This window comes from Chionomys nivalis, chromosome 3 (genome assembly GCF_950005125.1).
Source record: "Chionomys nivalis chromosome 3, mChiNiv1.1, whole genome shotgun sequence".
Taxonomy (NCBI): Eukaryota; Metazoa; Chordata; class Mammalia; order Rodentia; family Cricetidae; genus Chionomys; species Chionomys nivalis.
This window is the reverse complement of record NC_080088.1, coordinates 90068080-90081898: the sequence shown is the minus strand read 5'-3', so window position 1 is coordinate 90081898 and position 13819 is coordinate 90068080. Positions and strand designations below refer to the sequence as shown.

At 49.9% G+C, this 13819-nt stretch overlaps 1 protein-coding gene across 1 annotated transcript; it reads left to right on the top strand.

Moving 5' to 3' along the window:
* The first annotated feature begins 1313 nt into the window (after positions 1-1313).
* LOC130871995 (speedy protein E4A-like) lies at positions 1314-9996 on the top strand. The gene is made up of 6 exons (XM_057765782.1): positions 1314-1374; positions 5332-5550; positions 6170-6228; positions 6747-6832; positions 9494-9662; positions 9937-9996. Exons 1-6 carry the CDS (start codon positions 1314-1316, stop codon positions 9994-9996), a joined length of 654 nt encoding a protein of 217 aa, XP_057621765.1.
* The last annotated feature ends 3823 nt before the right edge of the window (positions 9997-13819 follow it).

Below are 13819 nucleotides of genomic sequence, written 5' to 3'. Positions count from 1 at the left end.
CTTTGTCTTATCCTAAGGTTCTGTAACTGTGTGGATAGATCACATTTTGTTTACACACAAATCTGCCTACAGATACTTACTGACCTGCTGGGAGGGTTGCTACTTTTTGCCTATGATGAACCAAGTCACAGTGAACACCCGTGTTCAAGTTCCTGCACGAGTACCTATGTAGGGATCGACCAGGTAGCATCCTGGAGTGAAACTGAAACATCATCTGGCAAGCCTTTGTTTGACGTCGTAAGGAGCCACCAACCCATTGTTCACATTGACGGCACCATTTTGCAATCCTGCCGGCAATGTAGACTGCTCATCGCATTCTTGCCAACGCTTGTTGTTCTCCAACTTATTTATCACCGACATTCTCGTGGTGTCAAGTGGTATCTCACGGTGATTTTCATTGGCATCCTGCTTTCAGAGAACATGCCCAATGGGTGCTGGAGAGGAGGCTCAGTGGTTAAGAGTACTGCCTGCTCTTCCAGAGGTCCTGGGTTCAGTTCCCAGCAACCACACTATGGCTCACAACCATCTATGACTGTACTCCTATAGGATCTGAATGACCTCTTCTGGTGTTCAGACAAAACACCCGTACACATAAAAAACCCACACACAACACCCATGCACATAAAAATAAACAAACAAGCAAAGACATGTTCTTTTCAAGACTACCCATCAATTCATTACTGAGTCCCCACCCCCATGTGTGTGTGTGCATGTGTGTGTGTGTAGACCAGTGGTCATATATCTTCCTCAATTACTCTTCACCTTATTTTTTAATAAAGTGTCTGTCATTGAATTTGGAACTTGCTGATTCTGCTAGACTGGCCAGCCAGTGAACCCTAGGGATCTTCCTGCCTCTGTCTCCCCAGCAAGGGATTACAGGCAAATGCTATACCTGGCTTTTCCTTTTTTAAAAATGTGGGTGCTAAAGATTGAACCAGGTTCTTATATTTGGGCAGTAAAGACTTTGCCAACGAAGAAGTTTGCCCCCCCCCCCATATAATTTGTTTGTTTTTGAAACAGGTCTCATTCTCTAGCCCGGGCTGGTCTGGAACTTGCAACAATCCTCCTGCCTCAGCATCCCAGGCCTTGGGATTGCAGGTGTGTGCCATCATGGTCAATTGGATTCTGAATCTTGTTTGGGTGACTTGCTTAGGGTCGGCATGTGGGCACTCGGTCCTGCAGTCACAGGCCAGTATGGAATGTCACCATATCACCCCTGGCCTCTCCTCCACCAGCTTTCCCCTGTGCTCTGGCTCTAGAACAGCAGCAAGGCCACGAACTAAATTGTTATCCTGTTGTAGGTAACCACACGGATGGTCGGGTCCTGGATCTTGCCTCTGCGTGCCATGCCATCTAAATTCGCTTTCTTCCATCGTAAGTACTGGGCTTCCTCCATCTTTCTTGGCTCCTCAGTCCATCCACTGTCGAGACCCCTCCTGCACATGATTGGAACTTCTCCATGTCACTTCCAGGAGGTGGCTGCTCCTGTGTTCTCCCAGGGGCTAGAAAGATGCCTCAGTGAGCAAAGTGCTTGTCATGTAAGCCTGTGGATCTGAGTTCATATCCCCAGAACCCATGTAGGAAAAAAAAAAGAACTGGGCAGTGGTGGCATACTCCTTTAATCCCAGCAAGCGGGAGGGAGAGGCAGATGAATCTCTGTGAGTTTGAGGCCAGCCTGGTCTACAAAGTGAGTTCTAGGATAACCAAGGCTACACAGAGAAACCCTGTCCAGAAAAACAAAACAAAACAGAAAGACAGAAGGTAGGGTGGCTTGGGCCTGTAATCTGAGCTGGGGAGGTGGAGTCAGGAGACTCTCCTGCATTTGCTGACCAGTGGGTCTAGATGAGTCATCGGGTTCCAGGTTCAGTAGGAAACTCTGCCTCAAAAACACGAGGTGGAGGATTGGTGCGATGGCTCAACAGGCAAAGGCACCCATTGCCGGATCTGACCGTTTGTGAACGCGCGTGGGGGAACGAGAGTGGTGACTCCAGCAGGCTGCTTCTGGCTTCTGCTCCTGCCCACCCTGCTGCAAATAAAATAAACTTTAAATTTTAATAAAGTGGAGAGCAGCTGAGGAAGACCTGATGCTTTTGTCTACATGCACATATATGTGTATCCACACATGTGTGCTGCGAAACATAATTAAAAAGGGTTTATTTTGTATGTATGTGTGTTTAGCCTGCAAGTATGACTACACACATGCGTGCAGTACTCTTGGAGACCAGAAGAGGGCTTCAGATCCTCCTGGTACTAGAGTTACAGATGGTTGTGAGCCACCATGTGGGCGCTGGTAATTAAACCTGGGTCCACTGGAAGAGCAGTCAGTGCTCTTAACCACTGAGCCATCTCGCAGCCCCATAAATTTAAGTGACAAGAAGATAAAATATAACCACACCTCTGGTGGCAACCTTGTGTTTGAATGCCTTGAAGAGCAAAGTGAAGATCAGAGTGGTGTTTGCCTTGGTTCCCAGTCCCGACTTCTACTTTACCATACATGGAAAGCTCTCAGTGCAAGGCTATGTGTCCAGGGCACCTTGCTCCTCCCTACTCTGACCTGTGGCCTCCAGATGCTGAGACCCCACTAGGCCTTCCACTTAGGGGCTTGACTGGCTTCTTGAGGCTGAGCCTGGTCTCCTCTTGTTCACTGAGTTGTGAAGTCTGCATCTGGACAGTGAACTAGAGCCAGTCAGACTCCTCTCTCCCTCTCTCTCTCTCTCTCTGGGTCTGATTTCCTAAAAGTGCTATTTTTCTACATTTAAGGAAATTAATTTTTCATGTGTGCGTGGTGTTCATGCATGTGTGTGCATGTTCGTATGTGGGTGAGTGTGCATACGGGTGCACAGACATGTATGAGTGAATGTGTGTGGAGACCAGAGGTTGACATTGGATGTCTTCCTCAATTAAGCTCCATTTATTCAGAGTCCCTTGAACCCAGAGTGCACCGCCAGCCCGGCCAGCCTATGGGATTCTCGGGGTTCCACTTCTGAGTACTGGGATTACAGACAGGTGGCCACACCCACTGGCTTGTTGTTGGGGGGTGGTTGGGGTTTCATTACAGGCCTCACGCTTGTGTGGGAAATGCTAAGGGTTGAGCCATACTGCAGCCACTACATCCCGTATTTGCCCCATTTGGTAAACGTGACCATCTGGGAAGGAAATCTGGACCCTGAGACCCCGCTGTGGGCAGAAGTAGCAGAAGCCCAGCTGCGTCCCTGTCCCCACTCTGCTCCCAGGGCCTCACTGGGTATTGGGAGCTGTCACAGAACAATATGCTTCCATAGTAGTCGGGGACAACTCACCAAGGTCAAGGGCAAGGTCAGAGCTGCAGACCCAACAGGGTGTGGGGAATGAGAGGGGTCACCCTGCCGAAGCCTCCCTCCTGGGTCTCCATGCTTGCATAGGCAGCGGAAGTTGCAGGAGGCGTGGGCTAGTTCCTCAGAGAAGGACTCCAGGCCTCCACTCAGCAAAGAGAACCTTCCCTCACACCACCCTCACTCAGGATCACTCTCTCTTTGCTGCTCACTCAGTAGAAACCTCACTCCTTTTTCAATGAAAAGTAGACATTTGTTTATTTAGTGTGTGCGCGTGTGTGCTTGCCGTGGCACACATATGGAGGTCAGGGTCAGTTTGTGGAAGTCGGTTATCTCCTTCCACCATGTGGATCGTGGATCGTGGATGGAACGCAGGTCAGCAGGCTTGGTAGAATGTCCTTGAACTACATCTCAGCACTTTGATTTGCTCTTGTGTGTGTGTGTCCCTGTTATGTTCCGAATCTGTGTATGTCTATCAGTTGATGATTAAGCCAGGACTCTTGCTTCTGCGATTAAAATCAAGAAGTTAACACAAATATCTGTATTTTGGGGGAAGCCACAAGTCAACATTGCATGTCTTCCTTTCTTCATGTGTGTGTGTGTATTCACACCTATGCAGATCTTTGAGTGTGCAAGAGGCAGGGGGCCACTGGATATGCTTTATCACTCTGTGCCTTATTTCTCATATCTTAGCTAGGCTAGCAGCTGAAAACCAGGGACTCTGCTGTTCCCTCCTGCACCACACACACACACACAGAGCACAGCACAGCACACCACACCACACCAGAACCACCTGGGTCACTGTGTCTGGCTTGTGTGTTTGCTGAGATTTGAACTCAGGTTCTTTTGGTTGCACACCAATCACTCTTGATGACCGAGGCATCCCTCACCCAGTACACAAAGGGGAAAGCAGAACTCAGATGTGGAAGATGGTTTTGTTCATGGAAGGAGTCATGTCAGGTCAGTGGCAGGAGACATGTCAACCCTAGATTGTGAGAGAAAGTGGATTTATTTTTATTTATTTATTTATTTACTTTTGGTTTTTCGAGACAGGGTTTCTCTGTGGCTTTGGAGCCTGTCCTGGAACTAGCTCTGTAGACCAGGCTGGTCTCGAACTCACAGAGATCCGCCTGCCTCTGCCTCCCGAGTGCTGGGATTAAAGGCGTGCGCCACCATCGCCTGACTGAAAGCGGATTTATTAATCCGTAAATTGTAAACCTTTCTTTCAAGATGGTTTTCAGGTTGAGAAGCTGACAACATCACGGGCTCCTGCACTCCTCATATGAAGGACACACTCTGTGGGGTTAGACAACCCAAATGACGACAGTGTCTTCTCAGAGCTCCACTCTTGAGATCTCCTTAGACTAGGGAAGGGACATCAGGCCTGGATCCCGCGAGAGTCCAGGAGGAGGGCGGGATAGACCAAAGTCTGGGATTTGTGGAAGGGGGGAAACAGGCTGGGAGAATCGTGACCGCTGGCCAACTGTCGTTGTGTTCTGAGCGACAGAGTACTCAGCCTGGCGTCACCAGGCCCTCACCTGGGGTGCTGACGCATGGGGAGATCTCAGGACCAGCAGGTGAGGGGACTGGGTGAGAGGAGATGTGAGAGGGTGATGGCAAGGAGGAAGGGCACAGAAGGAAGGAGGGAGGCCCAGGAGGCAGGTTGGGGGCAGGGAGGACAGGGAGTCAGACACAGATGTCACATGGACTGAAAACCCGCAATACAAGGAAGGGGTTAGGCACCAAGAGTCAGAGACAGGACAGAGAGGAGGGATCATAAGAAGAGACTTCCTTTGTACAGGGATGGGGACAATTTGTCTCTGATGAGGAAGAGTCTTGAGGAACGGGAAGAGGGATGGGGACAAGATTAGGGGCAGGTGGCCATCAGCCCAGGGGGAATCGGCACGATGGCTTAGGGAAAGACAGTAGCTGAAGAGGTTCGGGGTGTTTGGGGTATCAAGGGGCAGGGTGAGATTCACCAAAGCCTGAGCTTCACACTGGGTGTGGTTTCTTCACTTAGAACCAAGGGCGGAGGCCAACTCCCAGCCTCCGTCCACCAGTCCCAAGAGGAAGAGGAACTTGTCATCGGATTCTGAGGATGACCTGGCAGAGCTGCTGGACCCTGAGCCTGAGCCGGTGTGGTCCGTGGAGACACTGTGTGGGCTTAGGATGACGCTGAGGAGGAGGCGCGCATCTATGGTGAGGCCTGAACACCACAAGGTCTTCACCAGGCTGCTGGGTAGGTGACACCTGATGGCTCCCTCCTTAGGCGAAGGAGGAAGCTTCTAGTCAACCTCCTTCCCCGTGGGAAAGCTGCCCTCCCGGTCCAGAGCGGTCAGCCTGGGAGGCTAAAGCTCTGTTGACTCTCAGGGACCCATAGGTGGCAGGGGCTTAGGCTAGAGTTGACAAAGGTTCACATGGAGGTGAGGAAGAGGATAGTAACTTACCTCTTCCTGCTTTGCTGAGCTGGGTGTCTTCGCCCACACAAGGGCAACCCAGCCAAGTTCCCACTGGTACATGACATCACAGCAGACAGTCGGCCTAAGTGCTTCTGGCCTGTGACGGTGTGCATTTGGTGCAATGAGAGGGTGTCATGGTGTGTTGACACAGGCTGGGACAGGGATGGAGCTCAGAGGCAGGCTTCTGACCTGAGCCATTCCCCAGGGAGGCGGCTATCCTGGCTCTCCCCGAGGGAGGCAGCTCTCCTGGCTCTCTCACAGGGAGCTACACTGTCTCTCCCCCAGGGAGGTGGTTCTCCTGGCTCTCCCCCAGGGAGGTGGTTCTCCTGGTTCCCCCCCAGGGAGGCGGCTCCCCAAGCTCTTCCCTTTCACACCATGACACATGCTCTTCCTTCACAGAGGATCCTGTGGTGAAAAAATTCCTGGCCTGGGACAAGACACTGAGAGTGTCTGATAAGGTGCGCCAAGCTGGGCTCCAGATCCCGTCCTGCCTGGGGAGGGACCTCCCTGACCACCGTCCTCTGTCCCTCCCCAGAGCCACCAGAAGTCACACAGTCCTGACCCTCGATGTCCTGCCAGTGCCTCTCTTCAGGGCCTGGCAGTGTCTTACAGAGTGGACAGGAGACCCTTGCCTCACTGGGGTCTGAGCCCCACTGTCACCATCTTACCCTGGGAATTGCTGTGTCTCTCCCACAGCTCTCTGGGACCCTTTGTTCCTGCTGGACCTCCTTGTCCCAGTTGTCCTAAGTCCTCCCTCAGAACTGACCCAGAGCCAGCCATGCTGGAACAACCAGGGCCTCCTGCCTCTGACCTGCCTTCCTGAAGGCCCCTTTCACCCTCCCTTCCCCACTCCAGCAGGCACCCAGACCTCGTGGCTGCTCTCTGAGCCTCATACCCCCTCAGCCCCCTTCCCCTGTGCCTATGGTCTTCCTCTCCAGGGTGTGACGGCTCCTCTTCTGTCTGCTCTCTCCTTCAGTACCTCCTGTCTATGGTCATAGCTTATTTCAGCCGCGCCGGACTCTTCTCCTGGCAGTATAGGCCAATCCACTTCTTCCTGGCTCTGTGAGTATTTTGTCTCCTCCTGTTGGTCACTATTCCCTGCCCTGGATGTGGGTCAGGAGAAGTGGGTCTCTGACTTTTCACCCCTCTTATGCCTGGTTTTGTAGCTTTATGAGGGAAAACAAGCTAATGTTTTATTTATTTATTTATTTATTTATTTATTTATTTATTTACTATGCGTTGGTGTTTTTGCCTTCATATATGTGTGAGGGTGTTGGATTCCGTGGAACTAGATTTACAGACAGTTGTGAGCTGCCGTGTGGGCGCTGGGAAGCTAATGTGTATTTTTTAAATTGAGCAAGGGACTGGAGAGATGGCTCAGTCGGTAAAGCATTTGCCGTACATTCATAAGGACCTGAGTTCAGATCTCCAGAGTCCAAATGAAGAGCCAGGATCCCTGGGTCTCACTCCCCAGCCAGCCCAGACTTATTGGCAAGACTTGTGTCCCAGAGAGAAGCTCTAGATAAAAACAAGGTGGATGGTTCCCATAGCTCAATACCCGATGTTCACTTCTGGCCTCCACACAGGTACACATGCACCTACATACCCACATGTATACGTGCAGCATGCACACACACACACACACACACACACACACATGCATATATATGATCACACACATGCACACATGCACCTACATACCCACATGTATACGTGCAGCATGCACACGCACACACGTGCATACATATACTCACACACATGCACACCACACATACACACATACATATGCATACTCATACACACACATGCGTACACATTTTCACACACACATGCACACCACACATACACATACGTATGCACACTCACACACGCACACTAAAAAGGTGAATAAGAGGCTGGAGAGGTGACTCAGAAGTTAAAGACTTGGATTTGATTCCCAGCGTTCACCTGGTGGCTCACAGCTGTCTATAACTGTAGTACCAAGGGCTATGAAACCTTCTTCTTGCCTCCTTGGTCACTGGGCATGCACATGGTACACAAGCATACAAGCAGGGAAAACACCCATGCACAGATACAGTAATAAAATAAGTAATGCAACAAAGCAAGAGGACACAGTGAAAGATGTGGGATTTGGAGCCCAAAGGAGGCAGGTGATTTGGAAGTGTTTGCTGCTGTTTCTGTTTCTCCTCCTCCTCCTCCTTCTTGCTTTCCTTTCTCCTCCTCCTTTTTTTCCCCATTTGTTTTGGTTTGGTGTTTGAGACAGTGTTTCTCTGGGTAGCCCTAGAGATGTGTGCCTACCAGCAGAGAGCCTGTAACCTCACTTGGAGAACTGAAAACTCTGGGTACTTGACAGCTAGAGATTCAAGATGGCCTCTCAGAGGGCTGCTCGCTCATGTCCGTGTGCACAGAAGAGAGGGCATGACTCTCTGTGGCGGCATTCTAACACGCAGAGCCCTCCTGGGGGAGAGGAAGATGGAGTAGAAGTGTCCCCAAGGGCTGAGGTGCTGTGCTTCCTTTACTGACTGCCTCCCTCTGTTCTGAGCACCACACACCATCCCATCTTCTACCCTGGATCCCATGGTCCATCTCAGGCCTCCTGGTACAGCTCTAGTCCCGAGTAAGACGCCCCCTGCTGCTTTCCCTTGCCAGCCTGTCCCAGTCTAGTGGGTTTGTTTAGTAAGAAAACACAGGTAACTTCCTCCCAGGCTTCCAGAAAACTGCACCAGAAATCACTGTCCTCCTGAGGCTGGAGTGCCCAGTGTGAACTCCGACCTCTGTCCAGGTGCTCTCCAACCTGTCTCCCCCATCACCCTCATACCCCCTCCCTTCCTGGCTAGCCCCTTCCCAATTCCCTGTCCTCATTTTGACCTTGTGTTTTCTGTGCATGTGTCTCACAGTTGTGTGTCTGGAGACACTTTACCCCTCCAAACTCTGAAACCCTGAGACCAATCAGTGTGATGAGGAGCCTCCTGCAGCTCCGGACTCGGGTAGAAGGATCTCTTGAGCTCAGGCATTCGGGGCCAACTTGGGCAATATAGGAGGACATTTCAAATCAAACAAAAAGTGGGTGAAAGACCCTTTGGCTGCTTTCCTTAATTCTGGCTTTTGCTTCCATCAGTGTTGCAATAGAACCCCACCATGGTAGGATATTTAGGGTTATAGTCTCTGGTGTTGCCCCCTCTTTTTCCTGAGTCCTACTACAGTACACCTGTTGAAGGGGGGCTTCTCAAAATTCTGTCATTCTTGGGACATTTTAATTCTGTTTATGTTGGGAGTGGTTAGGTTATACTACCCAGTCAATGAAGTTATCAGTGTTAGATCGTACCTTGACTATCGCTTTTATTTGTTCATTCATTCACTCATTCGTTTGCTCTCCAGTTCATCCAACAAGTCCTACAAAGTGTGTTGTCTATACCATGAGACAATTGAAGTAGAGAACTCAGAAACGTTGATTGTGTCAGCCATTGGACACAAGCCAGGGGAAGAGGGAAAGGATGGAGACGGGAATCCTGAGGCCATCTCGTGTCGAGAACGCCAAGGACAGCACTGGGCTCTGTAGATGCTTAATTCTTCTGCTCCATGTGGCAGGCTCCTGTCCACAGTGGACTGGCTCTCCCTTCACACTGGGCAGGGCTGATGCTGTCCAGTGATGAAATGCTCCCTCAGCCCTGTTTCTGGATCTGCCTTGGTAAAGAGCCCTACAACACCCTGATTCTTCCCCAGGTACCTGGCCAATGACATGGAGGAGGACAACCAGGCCCCTAAACAAGATATTTTTTACTTCCTCTACGGGAAGAGCTATGCCCAGCGCCCCATGTTCCACAAACTACGGTTCCAGTTCATTCGGTCCATGGGCTGGAGGATCTGGGTGTCCCGGGAGGAGTGTGAAGAGGTGGGTGGGTGTGGGGCATGTGGGGTGCAGAGGGATGGACTGGACAGAGAGAGCAGTGCAGTTAAATGTGGGAGGTGGGATTGGTGAATGAGAGAACTGGAAGGTGGGCCTGAGGATGAGGAGTCTAGAGCCAGCATCTGGAGTGTGGGTGTGAGGCCAGTCTTCCACAAGAGCCAGTATTTGGAGTGTGGGTCTGAGGGCGGAGTCTTCCACAAGAGCCAGCATCTGGAACTTCTCACAGAACTGTTTGGTTTCATTATTATTTTTCTTCCAGATCCAGGCTTACAATCCAGAGCTGTGGGTGTGGGTACGAGATCGCACCAACCTATCTTAGAACTCTAGGACTGTGGAGGCCTGAGTCGTTGACCTGACATAGGTATGTCCTTGGTGTCTTTGTGTTTTGTTTTGTTTTGTTTTGGTTTTTCAAGACAGGGTTTCCTTGTGTAGCCTTGGCTGTCCTAGAACTCATTCTGTAGACCAGGCTGACCTTGAACTCACAGAGATCCACCTGCCTCTTTCTCCTGAGTGCTAGGATTAAAGACAAGTGCCACCACTACCATGCCTGTCCTTGGTGTCTTTTAAAGTGTGTCCATCTGTCTGTGGTCTAGTTAGGAAAGGTACAGAACCCGCACACACACTTGACACACCGCATCCCTCACTTACCTCCATACTGTGAGAAAACCCAGTCACACACACAGCGGAACTCACCCCATCACTGCAAACACAGAGATGATAAGCAGGAGGCACGATCTTGGGGAGACAGGGTATGAACCCGGAGGCCAGTCAGCTGACCTTGGAATTGATTGTTTTTTCAAAGACTTGAAATGGGTAGAAATACTTGTACTTCAAGCAACTGCATCCAAATGTGTTTGAGGAAATATGGATTTCTGTTCACCATGTGTGTTCTGCAGCTCTACAGTTCCACGCCTCCATACTTTGCACTTGTTTTTCATGGTTTCTGAGTGTGTTTATGTGTGGTATGCGTATGTGTGTATGTGTGGTGCACATCTGTGGTGGGGGCCGGCTGTTAATGTTGAGTGTCTTCCTCGATGGCTGTCCTCTTTATTTATTGAGGTAGAGTTTTGTTGAACCCAGAGCTCACCACTAGCAGTAATCTCCTTAGCCCATGTTCTCCAGAGAGCCTTATCTATACCCACTGTGTATCAAGGTTGCAGCTGGCTGTCAGGCATACTTGACTTTTCTGTGGGTTCTGGGGTTCCAAACTCCATCCCCATACTTGTGTAGCAAGTTCATTCACTGAGACATTGACCTGGCCACCAGTTACACCTTTGCATTCAAGTTTGTGATCAAGTTTTCAGGGCCACCTTTGTTAGTTACTTTGGGGACGCTCTGGTCATACTTCATGGAAGGAACAGAAGAGAAGGTTTATTTTGTCCCATGGCTTCAGACCATCACGATAGGCGAGGCAAGGCATGGCCATGTGGCTCTGTCCATGGCGTCAGGATGTTCATCCAAGAGTTGACCAGGATGCATCAAGAGACTGGAGTATGAGGGTGTCTGACCTTCAAAGGCCGAGGCGGAGAGATTCAGATGAGTCAGCAAAGCACCTGTCCTGCGAGCGTGAGGCCCTGATGCCCAGAGCCAGTGTCAAATACAGCCCGGCACTGTAGCATGTGCCTGTAACCCCAGTGCTGGGGAGCAGACGGGCAGATTCCTGGCCTGGCTGGATGACCAGCCTGATGAATTGTTGAGAGCTAGGACAATGAGAGACAGTCCCAAAAATCAGTTGGGGGCTGAGGAGGTGGTTCAGCAGTCAAGAGCACCTGCTGCTCTTTCAGGGGACCCGAGTTTGGTTCCCAGAACCCACAAGATGCCTCACAACCATTTATAATTCCAAATCCAGAGGATCCAATGCCCTCATATGGTCTCTAAGAGTACTGCATGCCCAGGGTGCACAGACATGTGTGCAGGTAAAACACCCATGCACATAAAATAAAAAATGAGTAAATCTTTTAAAAAAAGTGAAAAAGTGAATGAATGGCACCCGAGGACCTCTCTCTCTCACACATACGTGCTCGCGTGCATACACACACACACACACACAGACACACACACACACATGACTCAATGGCCAGCAGGTAAAGGCGCTTGCTGCCGTGTAAGTTCTATCCCTGGGACCCACGTGGCAGAAGGAAAGAACCAACTCCCACTGATTGTCCTCTGACCTCCACAGTCACGCTGTGGTGCACACCTGCCCCATAAATAAATGGCAATAAAAATTTGAAATAAATGAGTGAAGGGAAGCAGAGTGTGGATTAGTTCAGAGCCATACTCCGAGAATCTAGTCCACACCACGACAGACTCTCCTCTGGCCCTTGCTGTCAAGTAGAGTCCTGGGCCCACAGTAGGCGGCTGGATGACTCTGGGAGTCTAGGTCAGCTGGTCTGGAGATCACACTTGAAAATGATGCTTCTGGTTTAGGGGTTAAAACCAAGAGTCAACCAGGCATGACTGTGAAAGCCATAACCTCACCACCCGGGAGGCAGAGGCAGGAGGCTCACCAACTGTTCAAGACCCACCTGATCTGAGTAGTACACTGCAGGCCAGCCATAGGAATGCCCGCCCCAAAACAGCAGCAGGCTCAGAGACAGCTCATCTGGAGAGAGCACCTGCTGTTCTTGCCGATGACACAATGGCACATAGTGGGTTGTGACCAGGAATCTGATGCCCTCTTCTGGCCTCCTCTGGCATTGCACTCACATGGACAACCCACCACCACCACCAGTGTACACACTCTCCTAAACCATGACAACTACCAAGAATGAAGGGTTGCAAGCTGGGGGTAGCTCTGTGATAGGGCACTCACCCATCATACAGGAGCCTTGGGCACCACAGAAGAAATACACAAAAGAAAGAAGGGTTCGAGATAAGCTTCCATTTCAAATGTTCTGACCTCTAGTTAGGATTAACGCGGGCATAGCTCTTGTTCATGCCTGAAGAACTGCATGTATGAAGTCTGGCATGGCTCCCTCTTCCCCCAGATCCCTGTGCCTGAGGGAGACACTCTATGCCAACATTAAGAACCGCTGGGGAAAGAGAGAGGACGCCTTCCACAGGAACTAGAAGAACCCAGACTCTTCTAGAGGATGGAATGGAATCACCACACCGTGCTCCTGAGTGGGAACACGTGCAGGGGCTCTGGTGGGGAAGCCAGACATCAGGATTCCTCCAGGGCCCACTCCACTCAGCGACACCGTCTAAATGTCATCCGGATGTCCCCAGTCCCATCTCCCCAAGGCAGCAGCCCTGTGGTTCCCTATAATTGGTCTCCACAGGCTCGGGCCATTTGAAGGAGGCTTCTCAGGGCTCAGACGAGAAGGGAAATGTCTTCAAACTATAGCATTTGAGCCATATATTTGTAATAAAAAACTTTACTGTATTTCATATTTTATTGGAATCTACAGATGTTCATCATAGAATTATTTATTTTGAATAGCTTTGATATATTGTAGATTTGAAAATATACAGTTCTCCCAGTTTTGTGATGGGTGTTATAACTTTCATATGTGTAGATAGTCTCACTCCAAGAGAAGATTTGTTTTCTTATATATTCATTTTGTATTGTTTTGAGACAGAGCCTCACTATGTATCCCTGCCTGGCCTTGAACTTGCTTCATGGACCAGTTTGGCTTCAGACTCACAGAGATCTCTTGCTTCTGCCTCCCCAGCTCTGGGATTAAAGGTGTGTGCCTCCATACCTTATGGGTTTTTAGATTCTACTTATAGATACTTGTTTCATGTATATATAAATTCTTGTTTGAAATTTGCTCTTTATTATTGAGCTGTGAGCAAGTGGTAACTTATTTAATTTTCTTTGATCTAAAGATGATGTGTATTTTGAAAAAGCACATATTTTAATAAATATTCTTTTGTCAGTAGCCTAGTCTCATCTTTTTATAGAGTCTGAGTTATTTATTTATTCATTTTTCCTTTGTCTTTTATGTGTGTGTCTGTTTTGCCTGCATAGATGTCTGTGCATTGCATGCACACAGTGCCCATATAGTCCAGGACAGGACATTGGATGCCCTGGAACCAGAGTTACAGGCGGTTGTGAGCCACCAAGTTGATCCTGGGAAATGAACCCGGGTTCTCTGGAAGAGCAGCCATTGTTCTGAGCTGCTGAACTACCTCTCCAG